The following is a 16,372-nucleotide window of genomic DNA, read 5'->3' as shown; positions in this document are numbered from 1 at the left end:
CGGAATTAAAAATCTTTGATCTCCTTAAGTATCATTAGATGCTAATCAGTGCTATGGTTTCCCGACTAACTCTTAGAGGTTTCCCCCTCGGAGTCTCTAGGGATATTAGCAGATAAGATGCTTTATGGCAATTCAGATATCCTTTAATTCCAGGGAACATCCGTCATGAACGTCCCCACACAGTACTGCAACGGCTATTGGTATCATAGATATTGAATTATATACGCCGGATATTTATGGCCGGACGATTGATAGCTCAATCGTCAGAATTTCTTCTTCTGGCATAACGACTCCCCCGCTCAACCGGGCCGTCAATACTCCTACTCCTACTCCTCCTTCTCTGCTCACGGTCCTTATGGCCATCATCCCGACGGCGACGCTCTCTCGCAGGGCTTGGTGATTTCTTCCGTGGCCTGGAACCCTCGTCCTCCCTGCGCCTATGTCGAGATGGCTTTTCATCACGGTGAGCACCATCGGCATGTGAACGTTCCCTTGACCGCGACCTATGCTTCCGGCGATGACGAGAACGCTTCTTATCATCGTCATCCCCACTCTCTTCACCCTCCTTCCTCGATCGTCGTGATCGATGATGACGGCGATGCTTTGGTTCTGAAGATTTTCCGCTTTTAGGCTTAACCAAAGCCAAAGCCAGCGCCACCTCTTCTTTCTTCTCCTCAATAAGAAAAGGCTTCATAGGATCATCCTCGTCATGTTCTCTGATAAGTTTCTCAAGCTCAATCTCCTCCTTGATCATAGGACGCTCCTCTTCACTCTCACTCTCACTCGTCCGTCGCCGTTTTCGCCTCCCTTCCCCATCATCATCACTTTGCTGTAATGTTTCGCCGAGATCAATTCCTTCGTCTGGCTCATCGTCCTTCTTCTTATACCGCGTATGGTCCACCCTTAACGTGCGTCCCATCACAACCGCTCCGCCCAGATTATCGACCGCGAGATCTGTGCTGCGCTGGTCCTCATACTTGAGGAACGCAAACCCTCGTGACTTTCCCGTCTCTTTGTCGCGGACGAGATTGATGTATGTAGGCTCGCCGAATTGGGAGAATATTGCGATTACATCTCCTTCGGAGAGCTCGAAGGGGAGTCCGCCAATGTAGATGTACGCCGTGTCGCGATAGTCTACATGCCATGATGCATCTGGAGACCTAAGTGGTGTTAGAAAAGGAGGGCATAATTAGAGTAAAATAGTACTTACACGTTATTCTCAAGCTCGCGCTTGTTAAGCTCTTGGATCTGCCTGATGCTGTTCATTTTTGTTTGTTGTGTAGATTTCGGAGGTGGCAGGCACAAGGCTGTAGAAAATGTACAACAAAGTTCCCGCCTCGCATGAACTCCGACGAGGTTCACAACTTTACTGTATGAGAGCAACAAACGCAGCGCAAAACCTCTCCTATTAACTAAAACCCAACCACATTTCTACCTAGTCATTGCGAATCCATGGAGAATAATACATCGAGGTGTTAACGCGTGGAATAACGGAACTCAAGCGCTGGTATCCCGGATTCATTGATTCGCGCCCCTGAAACGCGAGGTTCGATGCTATAATGGCTTCCTCAAACAACAGAACCTCGACATATACACACTCGTCGACGGGCGACCACGACCGACCAAAGAGCTCAGACGCGAAGAAGGACCTATGGTCTTCCATGCTAGATGGAGTTGCTAGCGGAAAGCGATTACCAGAGAAGAATATCCTAGTCCTCGGTAGGTTTCAACAAGCTGCGAACAAATGGCATATAACTGACGGTGAGGCAGGCGGCTCTACGGATTCCCAGAGGGAGTTTCTTGAAGGATTGGCTGCTGAAGATACGAGGAAGAATTCAGATCGGCAGAGTAGCAAGCAACCCCCTATAGCGAACAATATCGCCCTAGGATACACATATCACGATGTTCTGGATGCCGACCACGAGGGTATGGTCTCTATATATGCATGCGTGCCATGGCCCGTTGCTCATCTTGAATAGATATCCTGGCCCGCCTTTCGTTGTACCTGCTCGCCGACCCCTCGCCATCGTTCACACCCCTTCTACGACCCCTCCTGACTCCCGAAAGCATCCCAAATACCCTTATAGTTATACTACTTGATTGGTCACAGCCATGGTTCTGGCTGAGGCAATTACGGGATTGGATAAGTTTACTACGGACGCTACTGGTTTCGCTGGACGATGATTGCAAAGAAAAGATGGAGGAGGTCATGCTCAGTTGGCGAGACAGAGGGCGCGGTGGACATAGTCTCGACGGTGTAGCTACCAGCAGTACGACTGAGAGCGATATCAGCTTGCCGTTGGGTCCTGGAGAGTGGGATGCAGCCCTTGGTCTACCACTATGCGTTGTCTGTCAGAATGTGAGATATGGCCTAGTCAACCTCGTATACCATACCGCTTTGCTAACACCGTGCGTAGTCTGATCATATTGAGAAGCTGGAGAAAGAGCGATCTTGGGGAGAAGAGGAGTTTGACTTCATCTTGCAGTTTTTGCGAACGATATTACTAAAGCGTAAGTCCGGCAGTCTCGCGGTGGCCGCAGCATACTGACAGGAAATAGACGGCGCATCTCTTGTGTACACCATTCCATCCGTCTCCAGCCCGCTAAAGAACATCGTACACTCATCCCTAGGCATACATTCGCTTCTAAAACAGCAACATTTCAAACACAACGTCATTGACCGGGATAAGGTAGTGGTACCACCAAACTGGGATTCTTGGGGCAAGATCAGAGTTCTTCGGGAAGGATTTAACGTGGAGGCTATTAACAAAGCATGGTCCATTGACATCGAAGAAGATGAATTTCCTGAGCTATCACCCAGTGGCGATACGAACGACGAGGACGAGGACGAGTCGCCCAAAGCTCCACCAGGAGCCGTAGCAGCTTACGAGGCTACAATCCGTGACCCGCAGCTCGACGCTCTACAAGCAACATCCACAGAAACCAACGGGTCTAAACTCGAGGTTTCCAGCCAGGATACACAGGCCTTCCTGAGCAAGCAGCTACAAGTGCTAGACCACATCAGAATAGACGCAGATCCTTCTGGATTGGTGGCCGGGCGGAATGTGAAAGAGGCGGATGCCCAAGGCGATGAGGGTCGTGTGAGTGAGCACATTGGACCCGTGCAGTTCAATATGGGCGGTATACAGGTTGATGCCGATGATATGTTGCAAAAACTTAAGGTACGTCATGTTCCACTTCGTCACTTGTCTATAAAGGTGGCTAACCATTTCATCCAGGACCGCCAAACCTACCAAACCCCCGAGCCCACCTCCCCGGGCCTCACATCCTCGGATGGGAAGCCACAGAACCACGAGGCCTTGGCATCATTTTTCGCTGGCCTCATGAAGAGAGGTGGGGGAAGTGCTGCTAGTAGTCCGAAACCCGGAACCTCGTAGCCTGTCCATCTCCCTCCAGAAGTTGTCAATTTGTGTGGCGGCTATTAGGCCGCAGAAGCGGAAAAGCCCAGGAAGGAGTTTGGGCTTTAGGGGGGCCAAGTCAGAAATCTTCTCGTTTGTGTGTAGGAGCAAATGTAGCCCTTGCATGATACCCATAGTTTCCGGTTGATTCGTGTGTATTATTTAGCGCACGCGAGTGTTAGTGTATTTGAATTGAATTGAACAGAGGAGGTTGAATTGAATTTACGTGCCTAGTCCGTTTGTGTTTTAAAATTCCTTGCTTGTGATGGTGGTACGTCGTGAATGACGCGCGTTTAAAATTGATGGTAGGTGCTTGGGGATAATAGTAACATTCGTAGGCATTGGTATTGGTTGTATGTTCGCATGTGGACCACTTGGAAATTAAAGGAGCCCACACAAATATTCAATACTTGAAAGGTCTTACTTTGCTGAGTTAAGGCGGTGGACGAGGGGGAGGTGGGCCAAAGACCACGAGCAAAGCTTGAAAGCTCACAATGATAGCACGCAAGGCCAAAACGCAACAAACAAAGATTGAACAGCACTCACTCAGACTTCATGCCATGGTATTCGCAATGGCACTAAGTACCTAGGAAAGTTACAAAAATGTAAACGTCATGCTTTGAATAGACTATTTGAAAACGCTACTAAAGATACATAAAAACAAGAGAAACTAGTTATGTGTTGGTGTTTGACCAGATACCCCTCCCTCCTCCCATCCTAACTCCATTGACTTCCTCGTTCTATCGATTCCGTCAAAAAGACACCACCTCTCACCTCTCAACGTTGCAGATCAAATCTACCATTTACTCAGGACTCTTGACGTTGACCGCCTCGTATGTTGGAGGAGGCTCAACAAAAGACTTGGAATCGTCTTCAATATGCTCAACGGCCTCATCATCCTGCTCAACCAGGGCATACTGCTCCCGACGTCCACGGGAAGCGCGGTACACAAAAATGACGAACTTTCCGACCAACATACCAACAAGGCTTGCGAGGATACCAACGAAAACCCCAATGAGAACAGGCACAAGCACGTGCTTGAGAATATTCCTGGCCAATCGAGAGAATCCGTTTTTCTGGCGGTGATGGCGGAATGGGCGGTGGGATCCATGAGGGCGGCTTCCATGGGGGCGGTTGTGAGGACGGCCACCGTGTTTGGGACCTTCGACTTGAGCATTTGGACGACCCTTCCGGCCGCAACCCTTCAACTTAGAGAGTCGGTCGGCGATGATGGCTCTCCATTTGCAGAGGAGTGTTGTACACTCCTGCCCATCATCGTTAGGTGAGGACGATGGGCTCGTTGGGGCTGAGACCTGTGAATCTCCGAGCATCAACTTCCCACTCGGCGTCTCGACGAGTCTTAGGTCGATGCCTGGGATCCCATCGATGAAAACGCCCGCAACTTCAACAATATCGACATGGACGGCGACGAGGTTGACATTGTCCAGCTCCATGTGGACGGTATTCCTCACACTTAGTGCGTAGCCCAGGGCCGGCTCTGCTGCTTGTTGCCAGGTATCTTCCGGTGACTTGACAAGTTGAGCTGCACTCAAAGGCTTCATAAAATTCTCGGAACTAGGGTCGATAGGATAGACCTGGTTGCCGTTGAGAAGGAGCTGATCGGAATCGCCGTGAGCCACGGAGAAGTTAAGTCTCAGGATGTTCTCGGCAGCAACATGATGCAAATTGCCATGCATATCTGGTACGACGACCGGGCATCCAGGGCAGCTGATCTCGATCACACGGCGGTCCGGATGAGTGGAAGCATCGATGGGTAGTGCCTTGATAAAATCGTCGGAGATGGTTGGCGGGAGGAGAATAGCGCTCCCCAGGCCGGTGAGCGCGGCAGCGGCCCCGAGCTGTGTGAAACGCATTGTATAGTTGTGATGGGCTAAACCCTATGGAAGAAGCGATGGGTTTGGTCCTGGTCTTAGTTTGATGATGATGTTGTTGATGGTTGGTGATGTTGACGATGTCCAGGTAGATGAGGTTGGAGCAGTGGGCTGAGCCTGAGGAGAGGGGTGTGGTCAGTGATTACTGCGGTGGCGATGACACAGCCTCAAAGGATTGCGCCCAGATCAGGTTAGTCTGAAACACACGTGTTACCGTACACGCGTACACGGTGCTGGGCTTAGGTAAGCACTCGTGGGCCAAAACGGTGGAACTATTGGAACCCAGAAATAACAAGCAAGTCCTCGGAGTACGTGGTAGGTCCTAAGTCCCCAGGCACCAACCTCCCACTCTCCACTGCAGTGAACACTTGACACCTCCGTACTTGGTACTGGTGGGGAGAAACGACCCTTATCAATCTAAGCAGAGAATGGCGGTATGCAGAGGTTCGGTAAGAGGCGTAGGATGTGTACAATGTGCGACGGCACGTAGTATCAGATGTGTCACTTCTGTCGATCCTAAGTCCGGGATGCTGAGTAAAGGAGAAAGTCAAGAAATAAAAATACTGCTCAATTAGGTAAGATCGAAAGAGAGACGTGCAATTCCAGGACGTGATAGAGAGTGAGCAGAAACCTAGTAAAGCTGTGGTATCAGCGTCGTAGGATGGATGACCCCATATGAACTACACTGGGGCGCCGAGGCAGGTGCAGGGACTCGGAATTGGCTTCATGATATCAAATACTTCGTAGGGCAGAAAAGGGGTTGATATTGAACAGAAAGGAGGCAAAAAGAGAGCACTTTGGGCAGTGCCTGAATAATATATATCTAGTAAGTTTCGGTCAGGCTTTGGGTCTGTTGTCTTATTACGCTTAATCCAAGGATTTGAAGCTTTACGTGTTTTTGGTTGGAGGATAGAGAGATAGATGAATAAAATATGCCTACCTTCATCCTTTCCCCTCAACAGTTTTCAATGCCTTGCTAGTAGTACCCCGTGACAATCCTTACTTTTAGTTGTTTATACCCCCACAATAAGCATAAGCGAGTTAACCAAGATCTCGAAATTTTAAAGGAAGCTATTCAAGCGATAAAAAATAGCAAAAGAAATTTCGTCACGGAGCGTTGGATACTGAGAAACTCGAGCTGTACTAACCCCTAGCCTCTTGTTATCTCTGGCGGAGCGTCCGGGGTCACCCTAGGTTTATCAGCGGTGGCTTTTAACCACTACCCCAACGCTTCCCAGTTGCCTGTCTCGAGTTGTTTGAAGGCTTCTGCTTATCTTGATAAGGTATATACATATTGAGATATGATATATTGAATAAATATTGACTAGTCCTGGTGGAGCGCGGCAGCCGGGGGGCGCGGCACACGGAACGCGGAAAGCGAAACGCGGGCGTCGGGGAAGGAAACGCACGGATGCTTACGTGACCCAGGCAGTCTAGAATCGAACAGCAGATTAACATTATCAAAGAATACATACTGTACTGTACTGTACTGTACTGTACTGTACAGTACTGTAAATAAATTACGGAGTAAATAAATAAAAATAAAAGCGCCCCACTCCCTCTCCACAGTACATGGCGGCGGTAGTTCTCTAAGGTAGTAAGACTAAGACTAAGTACCTTAAGTACTGGTGCTTAACAAGCAGCCTGGTGCTGTGTCGAGCACCCTGACTCCCTTCCCTGCCTGACGCGAGAGCCTTATTAATATCCCGCGCCCTAGAACGCCCTCGGGCCCCGGCGCGCGGCGTGCGCGGATCGGCGGTTGCACTACTCAGTCGGACAAGAGCGTTGCCTGACTTGGCGGGCCCACCAACCACTCGAGTTCGTGTCGCCGTGTCTGGTCCGCCTGGTGCAAGTATCGTGAGGTGGGGAGGGAGCGAGGAAGGGAGCGAGGGAAGCGATCATCCAGGCGCACACCGCGTCTTGCGCTCGGTGGCAACTATTGTGTGCTAGGAGGTGGAGTGGCCCGTCGTGTGAGCTGAAGAGAAAAAAAAGTTTCTCCACGAAGACGACGCAAACGTATTTATCTAAGATCCCCCAACAGCTCTCTGCTTTCTCATTTCGCGATCAGTATCAATCCATATCAATTGCAGACGAGTGTCTCAGGCAATCCCCAACCAGAAAATAATAACATCTTTCGCACGCATCATTCCAATTGCCCGGCCACCCCTTTCTAACCACCCTCGCCCTCACCCTCACCCTCACCTCCACCTCCTTTCTCATCCCCCCCCCCACATCATCAAACCCTCACATCAACATCGCCTGAACTATGTTTCGAACACAATTGCTTCGTCATGCTGCTCGGGCTGTGAGAGCTTCCTCCAGTCCCGTTAAAGCTCGCGCAGTCCCAACCCCTCTGCTCTCCCAGACAACCCGTAGATCATTCATGATGACTGCCCAAAAAGACCAAAAGGGCAAGAAGACCAATGAAGAGCCAGAACTAGAACATGAGGGCTCCTTCGCCCGTACCGATTCATCCGTGCAAGTTGAATACCCAGCAGAAGGCGAACTGCCCTCCAGCACTCCCGTTCAGGGCAGAGGCGGAGCACATCTGAAGCGTACGCTGGCGACTTACTCCCTTGAGGGGAGAGTTGGCGTAGTCACAGGTGGCGCTAGAGGATTGGGTCTGGTGATGAGCCAGGCAATGGTCATCAGCGGTGCCGATGTTGCAATTGTGGATTTAAACAGTATGTTTCCAGCTGCTCATATCAGAGCACTTGCTAATTGAAAATAGAGGAGGAAGCAGAGAAGCAAGCCGTGGAGCTTATGGCTTCTTTCAGAAAGGAGAACCCCGAAGCAACTAAGTAAAACCCTCTATGGAAAATGCAACATAACTCTCACTGACGGAATTATAGCGTTCCATTGGTCACCGCACACTATGCGGACGTGTCCTCGCCAGAATCCGTGGAGGCAGTGATCGCAGATATCATCAAGCAACACGGGAAGATTGACAACCTCGTCACTTCGGCAGGATTCACTGAGAACTTTGAGGCCATCAACTACCCCATCGACCGAGTCCGGAAGCTATGGGGCGTCAACGTCGACGGCACCTATCTATTTGCCATCGCCGTGGCTAAGCACTTGATGGCGCGAAAGGAACCAGGCAGCATGGTCTTCGTTGGCAGCATGTCCGGTTCCATCGTCAATGTGCCCCAGCCTCAAGCACCGTACAATGCTGCCAAGGCAGCCGTGAGACATTTGGCGGCCAGTTTGGCGGTCGAGTGGGCCCATGCTGGTATCAGAGTTAACTGTATTTCCCCGGGATATATGCTCACAGCACTGTATGTTACCTATCTTCATCTAAATTCTACGAGGTTGGCCTTGCTAATTTCTGCATCACAACAGTACCAAGAAGATTCTTGATGACAACCCGGAGCTTAAGAATCAATGGACATCTCTTATTCCCCAGGGCAAAATGGGTAACCCGGAGGATCTGATGGGACCGGTTACATTCCTGTTATCGGATGCTTCATCCTATGTCACTGGTAAGAATCTCCAATCCCTATCCCCCAAATAAAGGCCCCAGATTCGTCCTTCCCAAGCTCGTACAACTTCACTGCCGCTATTTTAACTAATATATCTACTTTCTTACAGGAGCTGATCTACGTGTGGACGGCGGCTACACCGTCACGTAAAAGAAGATATCGAGAATCCATCCATCCATCCTCGAACTTTTTTAATGATTTAATTTGGCGAACGCCATATAGAAGGCTGTGCGTGTACCGGAGTATGGAGTGCGTCCGATTATGGCTGGACTATCGGAGATGCCGATGTAGTACGTAGAGCGGTTTGAGAAGGCGGGAGTTCCATGCCTATTAAGATGGCAGTAATATTGTTCTTCTGCGGGAGCGGTTCCGTATTATTTTAGAATCTAAATAAAATCCAATTATAATCCCATTCGTGTTGGTCTGATTCTGCTACATCTTGACAACATTCAAAAAATCGGAACCGCAGTGCACCATTCTCCTACATACAATATCCACGTGTTGTTCCCTCGTTCCCCAAGGTAATCCAGCCACCGCCATCATTTCCTCTCTCCCCACAATCAGCTAGCAACGCAAGTTCCTATTTCCATCACATTTGCCGCCACCCATCCATACCCCAAATGGCCCAAACTCCAATTTTTCCTTCGAGAACAACACTTACCAGCACGTGGCCGGGGTAGCCAGCCAGCAAGCCAAGACTAGAAGAATAAAGTTTTGCCGCATATTTTACCCCTGCATTTCCAGGGTCCGGGGCGGTGGAGTGGGGAGAAGGGGGGGAAGAGCGGCGAGGGAGAAACGTTCTAGAACGCTGGGCGGCTATTGGCAGGGCTAGGCAGCTCGAAGATGGGGGTGTACGGATTATTATTAGGGCCTAGTATCAGGGTTTCTTGCTCTCGGTGGGCAGTGGCAGTACAACTCCTCTCTGAAGTAATAAAAGAACTCATGCGAGAAATGGTTCTGGATTCCTGTAGCGGCGGGTCGGGAGGCATGCGCTAATACGAAATATAGTACCCCGTATCGTCTTATTCCTTTTGCGCCTTGAGTGCCTAACTAGGTCGGTAAGGGGCTGCTGGAATAGGGAATAGGGTGAATCTCTTTTGTTTTTGTGGTTCTGGTGTGGTGGTGTGCACTGGGTATGCTTTGGCTACTAAGTGCCTATAGTCTGGTGGGTACAACCCTAAGACAACCGGTAGTTCTATGTTCAAAACCCACACATATTAATCCACTCCATCCCTCCCAACGAGGATCCAGCTATGAAACAAGACCCGAAACGTCGGCAATCAAATGTTAGTGTACCTTATCTTACCTACTCTCTATTCTCCCATGTTCGGGGGTGTCACACGACCCGAGGCGAGGCGACGCGACGCGACGTACCTACAGAACATACTCTACTGGGACTCTCCAGAGTACTCGCACTGTACATAGTGGCAGTACTACACATGACTCCAGAGTCCAGATGTTGCACCAACCCGGGACGGGAGATATTGACGACGGGCCTCGGAGGAAAACGAGGTCAGCAGCTCGATCGTATTTGGCATAAGAGCCTCGTTGCGCCTCCATTCCTCGGGAACCATTCGCAGGTACCCTACGTAAGTACGCCGTGCAGACGCCTGCCTCGTGGCTCTCTGGCATCATTGCTACCTAGGTACTCGAGCCAGTTCGCCCGCGTGATCACCGCAAATATGAAGAAGGAGCACGCGGCACCGCGGCATACCCAATCCCCAATACTCGGTGCATATTGCTTTGTTGTGGCGACCGAATGATCCAATTTCGTGCTTGCTTGCATCAGGGCATATCCGCGGGGGGCTCGAGGAAGGGCCCAGTGGCAGTGAGTGGCAGTGGCAAGTGAGCGGTGTGAGCAAGAAGCGGAAAACAAAGACGAAGCCATGAGGAGAGATAGAGGCATTGATTCCCCTTCATACTGCGTATGGGCCTATCGATCGAAAAAGAACGCATTATTGCGAACGTACACAAGCCACTTGTCAAGTTCCAAGAGGCATAAGTACCGGCGGGGGCCTCCGGGAACGATATTAAATATTGAATGATGCTGCGCACAAGAGCCGACCGTTCGGCGGTCTGACTTCCTCGGGGCGGGGCGCTAGACTCCAGAGTGTCTTTCTTCCCCTTGTGCCTGGAGGGCCGGACTCTAGCCTCGAAAGAGTTCAGGGTGTTGATCAGGAGATATATATACGAAGTACGGAGTATTTGGAGGGTACTTCGTATGTTATTTGTCGCGAGCGAGTAGCTGTACGTACAGAAAGGGGCTCGAAGGGCGGAGTTGTCAACTCCGCCGGGCCTGTTGGATGTATCCATATCCGTCCCGTGTAAGTTCCAGCTAACTATAGATATTGATATTAACAATATCGATAATGCGCCTACTGTACGTATCTAGGATTATAAGCACGAGTACGATGCTAGGGATATGTAGCTAGCTGGATGCACAAGAGCGATCCTCAAATAGCACCTCATAGTTCAGTCGGGCTTTAGCCCCAGATACCAAAGCACAAGTCAAAGACAAGCACAGGGACAAGGACTTAAGCATCCCTCCGTACAAGTGACGAATAGGTAGAGGCAGTAGGTGCAGTACCTGGCTGCGAAGTCCTTACTCCGTAAGCCCGCCGCCATTGCATTGCACTCCCTAGAATTGCAATAACTGGCTCGCGGCATGTCACGATGGCCCTCGTGATCGAAAGCCGGCCGTCAGCTGCAAAATCGGGGCACTGGGGCTGTTGTAGGTCGGCTGGTATACTTATAATTGGTACCAGATCAGTACCGGATCGTCGACCCCTGGCCTCGTTGCAGAATTGACCCGAGTACCAGTTCCGATTAGGTACATGTACAGTACAGTACCTTCGCTATGTAACTTAGGGTACCTAGTAGTAGAGCATTGTTCGTAGCCAATACCGAGGGACTTCTGCCGTGGTCGTGGCTCTGGTTCTGGCTTTGGCTCTCAACTCTGCCCGGGCTTTGTCTCATGATCCTCAACGTCAAGTTAACTTGCCAACGCTCTCCCTCTCCCTCTTCCCTCCACATTGCGCTAGACCGCGACTCCACTCCACTTTGTTCTTAGGGGCTAATAATAAGGAGAAAGTGGCTCACGTTGCATCGCTGCTCACCACTAGTACTGAGTCACCTCATGGTTCCATGTTCTCATTGTCCCTTATTCCTCCCTGCCGTCACCAACTGGCTTACCTCCCGAGTCTTCTTATTACCTATCCGTTCCGGTCTTTGGTACTTGCTCTCCAACCCCGAATCCAATCAATTCCCAACTCTCCAGCCGGGCTCTCCAGCTCCGACCTGTCTCCTCCAGCATACTCAGTGCCGTACAAATCCCACATTACTCGCCCACAACGAGCGCTTTACCTGCCAAGTTGAGCAACCTCGCCGCTCATCAGCTCGCAGTGTGATAAACACTGCTGCCTCTCCCCTCCGGCCCATCTCCCGGCAGGTTGCACCAGCCATATACGGAGTAGCTGGCCACTCCTTTGAGCTAGAACGCTGACAGATTCCGAGCCATATCCGTGCCTGAGCCCCCCATCAGCTCGCCTTGGGCAGACATCCTCGATTCTTCACTGGCACTGGCACCCTCTTCGACAACCCATCCGTCGCCGGATACTTTCATCCGTGGCTTGGAAGTCAGGAGCGTCGGGATCCCGGAGTTCATAATTCAGAGTTCAGGGTTCAGAGCTCAGAGTGCAGAGTGCAGAGTTCAGAGGGTCCCCACTAGGAAAAGTCGAAGAAGCCCTTAGGGCGCCTCTAGGAGTACAAGCCTGCTCCAAGGAGCACAGCGGACAGCGTACAGAGCACTTGTACAAGGTGCAGCCCACGGGGCGCAGGTCAGGTTCCAGGGCTCCCAGCGGTGGACGGCGGACGCAGGGCGCCTGGCCTACCAGTCCCAAGTACAGAACAGACTCTCTCCAGAGTACAAGACAGAAGGACGGTGCCACGGTGGTAACTCTACTCTAGTGCTCCCAGACTCCCTCCCAGCGCTCCCTCCCAAGGGCCTGGACCGACAGGGCCTTCCACGGTTCCACCTCCCTTCCCCTGGGCCCTCGCACACCTCGACTGCGCTCCCAGATCGCACATATCCCACATATATCACATCCCTATCACTTATCACATTTCGCATCGCGCCTCCGACCTGCGAACTGCCACCTCCCGCTGCCCGCTGCAACTTCTCGCGCCCTATCTAGGTACACCACTTACTTCCCCGTACAAGCAACATCTCTCCATTCTTCCGCCGCAAACTTCGCTGGGCTTTGTACTTTGCACTCCCCCCCCCCCAAGCCGCCGGTCCAATTATTATCTCTGGATGCCGCGTCGTTTGCCGTCCGCAGCACTCAGACGCAGCACCTTTCTAGGTAGGCTTGCCTGCCTCGAAAGAGCTGCTGCCAACCCCACTATCGCCACCTCTCCGCGCCCTTTGGCGTCCCTCCGATAATGTCGACGATTCTACCCAAGGGGATTGTGGTCAACTCCCCGCAGGGTGAAGACTCCATAGAGAGAATCGGTGCAAAACCCTTAGATCTGGCTGAGATCGCCGGGTATTGGAAAGGTAGCTCAGCTCAGCTAGAGCCTTCCCTGTTACTTCTTTCCCCCCCCCCATCGGCACTCACTCCCCCTTCTACATTCCACCAATCCCTTCCTCCACCACTTCACTACATGCGCCCGCAATGTTTTGATCTGATCTGGCGCAGTTTATACCACCACGAAGCGTAGGCTCCTCGATCCCACGGCGGAGCGCCTGGAGAATTACTGGTGGCGCATATGGGGCAGTCGAAAACGTGAATTGGAAGCCGCAACGGTGGCGCGGCTCTTTCGCTATATCTCCCATGGCCCAACTTTTGTACCCCTCCGAGGACCTGCAAATCGTGATGAAGGAACTCCGCCTTTGGTATGACTGCCCGCTTGCGATTGTGTCGTGCCTTGCCATACTGAATGTGGATGCGTAGGAAAACCAGGCCCGATATGCGCCGGCAGCCTCCAGTGCAACGACTCTTCATCATCCGACCCGGAATCGACAAAGCACAGTTACCTCGTCCGCTACTTCTAGGGCCCCTACGGCCATGCCACATCCGATTCTTAAAAAGACCAGGGGCCCTTCTACGACGGGGCCACGTCCGACGGCCCGGTTTGTCTCTCCCCATGACTCCGAAGAGGAGCGCGATTCAAGCTCATCCGCTGGCTCTAATTCACATGTTGTCGTACAACCTCCTTCGCCCGACGGCGATAATGTAAAGTTGGACGGGAAGCTGCCTGCCTCCGGAAGGAAAAAGCCTGGTTTTGTTGCCTCGACAGCCGGGAAGAAGAAACGACCCGTTATCTCCCGCCGCCAGAGTTCACAGACCTCCCAATCATCTACAGACAGATCATCTACAGGCAAATCACCTACAGGCAAATCACCAACAGACAACAGAACTGCTGACTCCATAGGATCAACGCAGGCATCGCTGCAAAGGACACAGCCTGAGACGTCTGAACAGGAGCAGGGTCGCCCCAAAAAGACCACTCAGTCGAAGTTCCAAGAAGAACTCTCTCCCCCGCACCGCTCATCGGAAACAACACCAGCGTCCAAGGACCAGGGTCCGTCAAATGGCATCCATTCGAAGAATTATATGTCACCAGACTCGAGTGGACGGGAGAGTCAAATGATCAAGCCGGAGCAGGCTGAGCTTGATGCGGTAGAGCAAGGCCATTCTCACCATCCTCGTCCTACAATGACTGGAAAAGGATCCAATGAGCATACTGGATCCGAGGTGGAACAACGTGGTTTGCACCGCGAGCCCCTCGAACATGCCCAACCGCATGTGCCTATCGAGAAGTCTCCGAGGCAAGAGGCATCCCCGTCATTGGAGAACGACCAAGGCCATACTCACCATAAAACACCCAAACCACGTTCTAGCGGAAGTAACGAGACCATGGACGCCCCTCGTCCGTTCAAAAGTGCTGCCAGTTTGGCACCTACGCTTACTGCGGCCACGGCGCATATTGCCCTGGGCGATCCTATAGGCAACGGATCTAGACACTCTCCAACGCCCCCATCGCCCAAGGCTGAGACAAGCAAAAGCAAAGATCAGAATCAGCGGCGGCAAGCCGACATGTTTGCGAAACGACCCGTGCAGCCAATAGCAGACGCGGTAGTTCCAGCACCTGCGGGCCCATTGAGCAAAAGCAAGAGCCAGCTCACTTTATTACTGGAAAAGGACCGGGCAAGGTCTGGTAACCATGTGTCGTCGAGCAGCAAACGATAAACCGTGAGAGTATTAGAAAGAGGTATATCTTGTAAATAAACCCCAACTTCAGGGAATAGGCGACGCCGAGCTGTACACGTAATTAGCTCGACAGGAAAAGTTAAAGGGGAAAAATAACATGGGGAAATGCGACTTGTCATATTTTTATTATTTTTTTATTGGGACGCCAGGCCACCTAGCTGCATTAAATTGGCGCTTTGGGTAGGATGGGACTTCGTTCAGTATGTACTGGGGGGGGGGTTGATTGCATTTCTCTGGGCGTTGATTTCTGAGCCGGGCGTGGGCCTCGGCATCTATCTATGCATACTTTTACGCGTCAACGCTGGGCTGGGGCTTTCTAACCCCATTGTATTTTTATCTGCATGGAATATAGGCATGGCACACACGGTAGGATTTGTACAAATGTTTTTAGGGTATACATAATGAGAAATTTGTGGCCATGTAGGGAGTTGGAAGTTGTTCGTTTACGAGGAGTCGTCAGCCCGAAGAGGAAGCGGCAGAACATTGGTTGCTGCGGGTTCGTAAGTTTCCTTTCTACAGGTTACCTAAACAACTGTGCTTGTCATGCATTCGATAAGTCATCCGCTATTCTCGATCTGTGGAATAGGTATCACAAAGCTTCAGAAACAACTCGTACCACCAACCAGCCTGGCCCAACAGACGCCGCAACTGCAAAGTGTTGTGAGCTAATCAGCTGAGTCCACGTCGAGGCATTCCCCTCCATCGCGACACCGGGAGTTAAAATGATGCCGGCAGCCAACGGGAGGCTTAACATCAATCATGACTTCTGCTTGCATTGAAGATTACCACGTTACACAAAAACCCAGCCTTTGCTTCTCATTACGTTATTGTCATATTTGCTATTGCGTTTGATGTGTGGGGGTGGGAGCATGGTTGATGAAAGAGGGGGTTGTGATATTTTGAAAACACGGGTATTTCCAAAACTCCAAATGTCAAACAATCCCGAATTCTTCGCCCTGCAAAGAAATGGCGTTCCGCTGCGGATCTTGTAATAGATCGTTTGGTAGCCAGCGTTCATTAGATCAACATCTCGACTCCCCTGCTCACAACGCCCGCTGTCAAGAGTGTGATAGGACCTTTGGCAGTCAAAAGGCCCTTAAGCAGCACCTCGAATCTCCTGCTCACGTCCCAGCTCCCGTATACGAGTGTCTGGAGTGCAATCAGAGCTTTGGCAAGCAAGAGGCCCTCGACCAGCACCTCAGCTCTCCTACTCACGTCCAAGATCCAGTGTACGAGTGTCTCGACTGTAACCGGAGCTTTGGCAGTCAGGAGGCCCTCGACCAGCACCTCAGCTCTCCTGCTCACGT

At 51.4% G+C, this 16,372-nt stretch overlaps 5 protein-coding genes across 5 annotated transcripts; 3 read left to right on the top strand and 2 right to left on the bottom strand.

The window, feature by feature from the left end:
- Positions 1-256: 256 nt before the first annotated feature.
- BP5553_00799 (Uncharacterized protein) lies at positions 257-1,266 on the bottom strand (the record flags this gene model as incomplete). The annotated part of the gene is made up of 2 exons (XM_032009422.1): positions 257-1,160; positions 1,211-1,266. The coding sequence occupies 2 exons, from the start codon at positions 1,264-1,266 to the stop codon at positions 257-259; spliced, it is 960 nt and encodes a 319-aa protein (XP_031873476.1).
- A 293-nt stretch (positions 1,267-1,559) lies between these two features.
- Positions 1,560-3,398, top strand: BP5553_00798 (Uncharacterized protein; the record flags this gene model as incomplete). Its single annotated transcript, XM_032009421.1, has 5 exons — positions 1,560-1,926; positions 1,980-2,359; positions 2,418-2,511; positions 2,560-3,182; positions 3,240-3,398. The coding sequence occupies 5 exons, from the start codon at positions 1,560-1,562 to the stop codon at positions 3,396-3,398; spliced, it is 1,623 nt and encodes a 540-aa protein (XP_031873475.1).
- Positions 3,399-4,222: 824 nt separating this feature from the next.
- On the bottom strand, positions 4,223-5,293 carry BP5553_00797 (uncharacterized protein; the record flags this gene model as incomplete). The annotated part of the gene is made up of 1 exon (XM_032009420.1): positions 4,223-5,293. One exon carries the CDS (start codon positions 5,291-5,293, stop codon positions 4,223-4,225), a length of 1,071 nt encoding a protein of 356 aa, XP_031873474.1.
- A 2,284-nt stretch (positions 5,294-7,577) lies between these two features.
- BP5553_00796 (uncharacterized protein) lies at positions 7,578-8,943 on the top strand (the record flags this gene model as incomplete). Its single annotated transcript, XM_032009419.1, has 5 exons — positions 7,578-7,995; positions 8,043-8,112; positions 8,164-8,589; positions 8,654-8,793; positions 8,903-8,943. The coding sequence occupies 5 exons, from the start codon at positions 7,578-7,580 to the stop codon at positions 8,941-8,943; spliced, it is 1,095 nt and encodes a 364-aa protein (XP_031873473.1).
- Positions 8,944-13,233: 4,290 nt separating this feature from the next.
- Positions 13,234-15,044, top strand: BP5553_00795 (uncharacterized protein; the record flags this gene model as incomplete). The annotated part of the gene is made up of 3 exons (XM_032009418.1): positions 13,234-13,348; positions 13,491-13,687; positions 13,746-15,044. 3 exons carry the CDS (start codon positions 13,234-13,236, stop codon positions 15,042-15,044), a joined length of 1,611 nt encoding a protein of 536 aa, XP_031873472.1.
- Between the last annotated feature and the right edge of the window lie 1,328 nt (positions 15,045-16,372).

This window comes from Venustampulla echinocandica (assembly GCF_003357145.1).
Source record: "Venustampulla echinocandica strain BP 5553 chromosome Unknown scaffold_0, whole genome shotgun sequence".
Taxonomy (NCBI): Eukaryota; Fungi; Ascomycota; class Leotiomycetes; order Helotiales; family Pleuroascaceae; genus Venustampulla; species Venustampulla echinocandica.
This window is presented reverse-complemented; position numbering and strand designations above follow the sequence as displayed.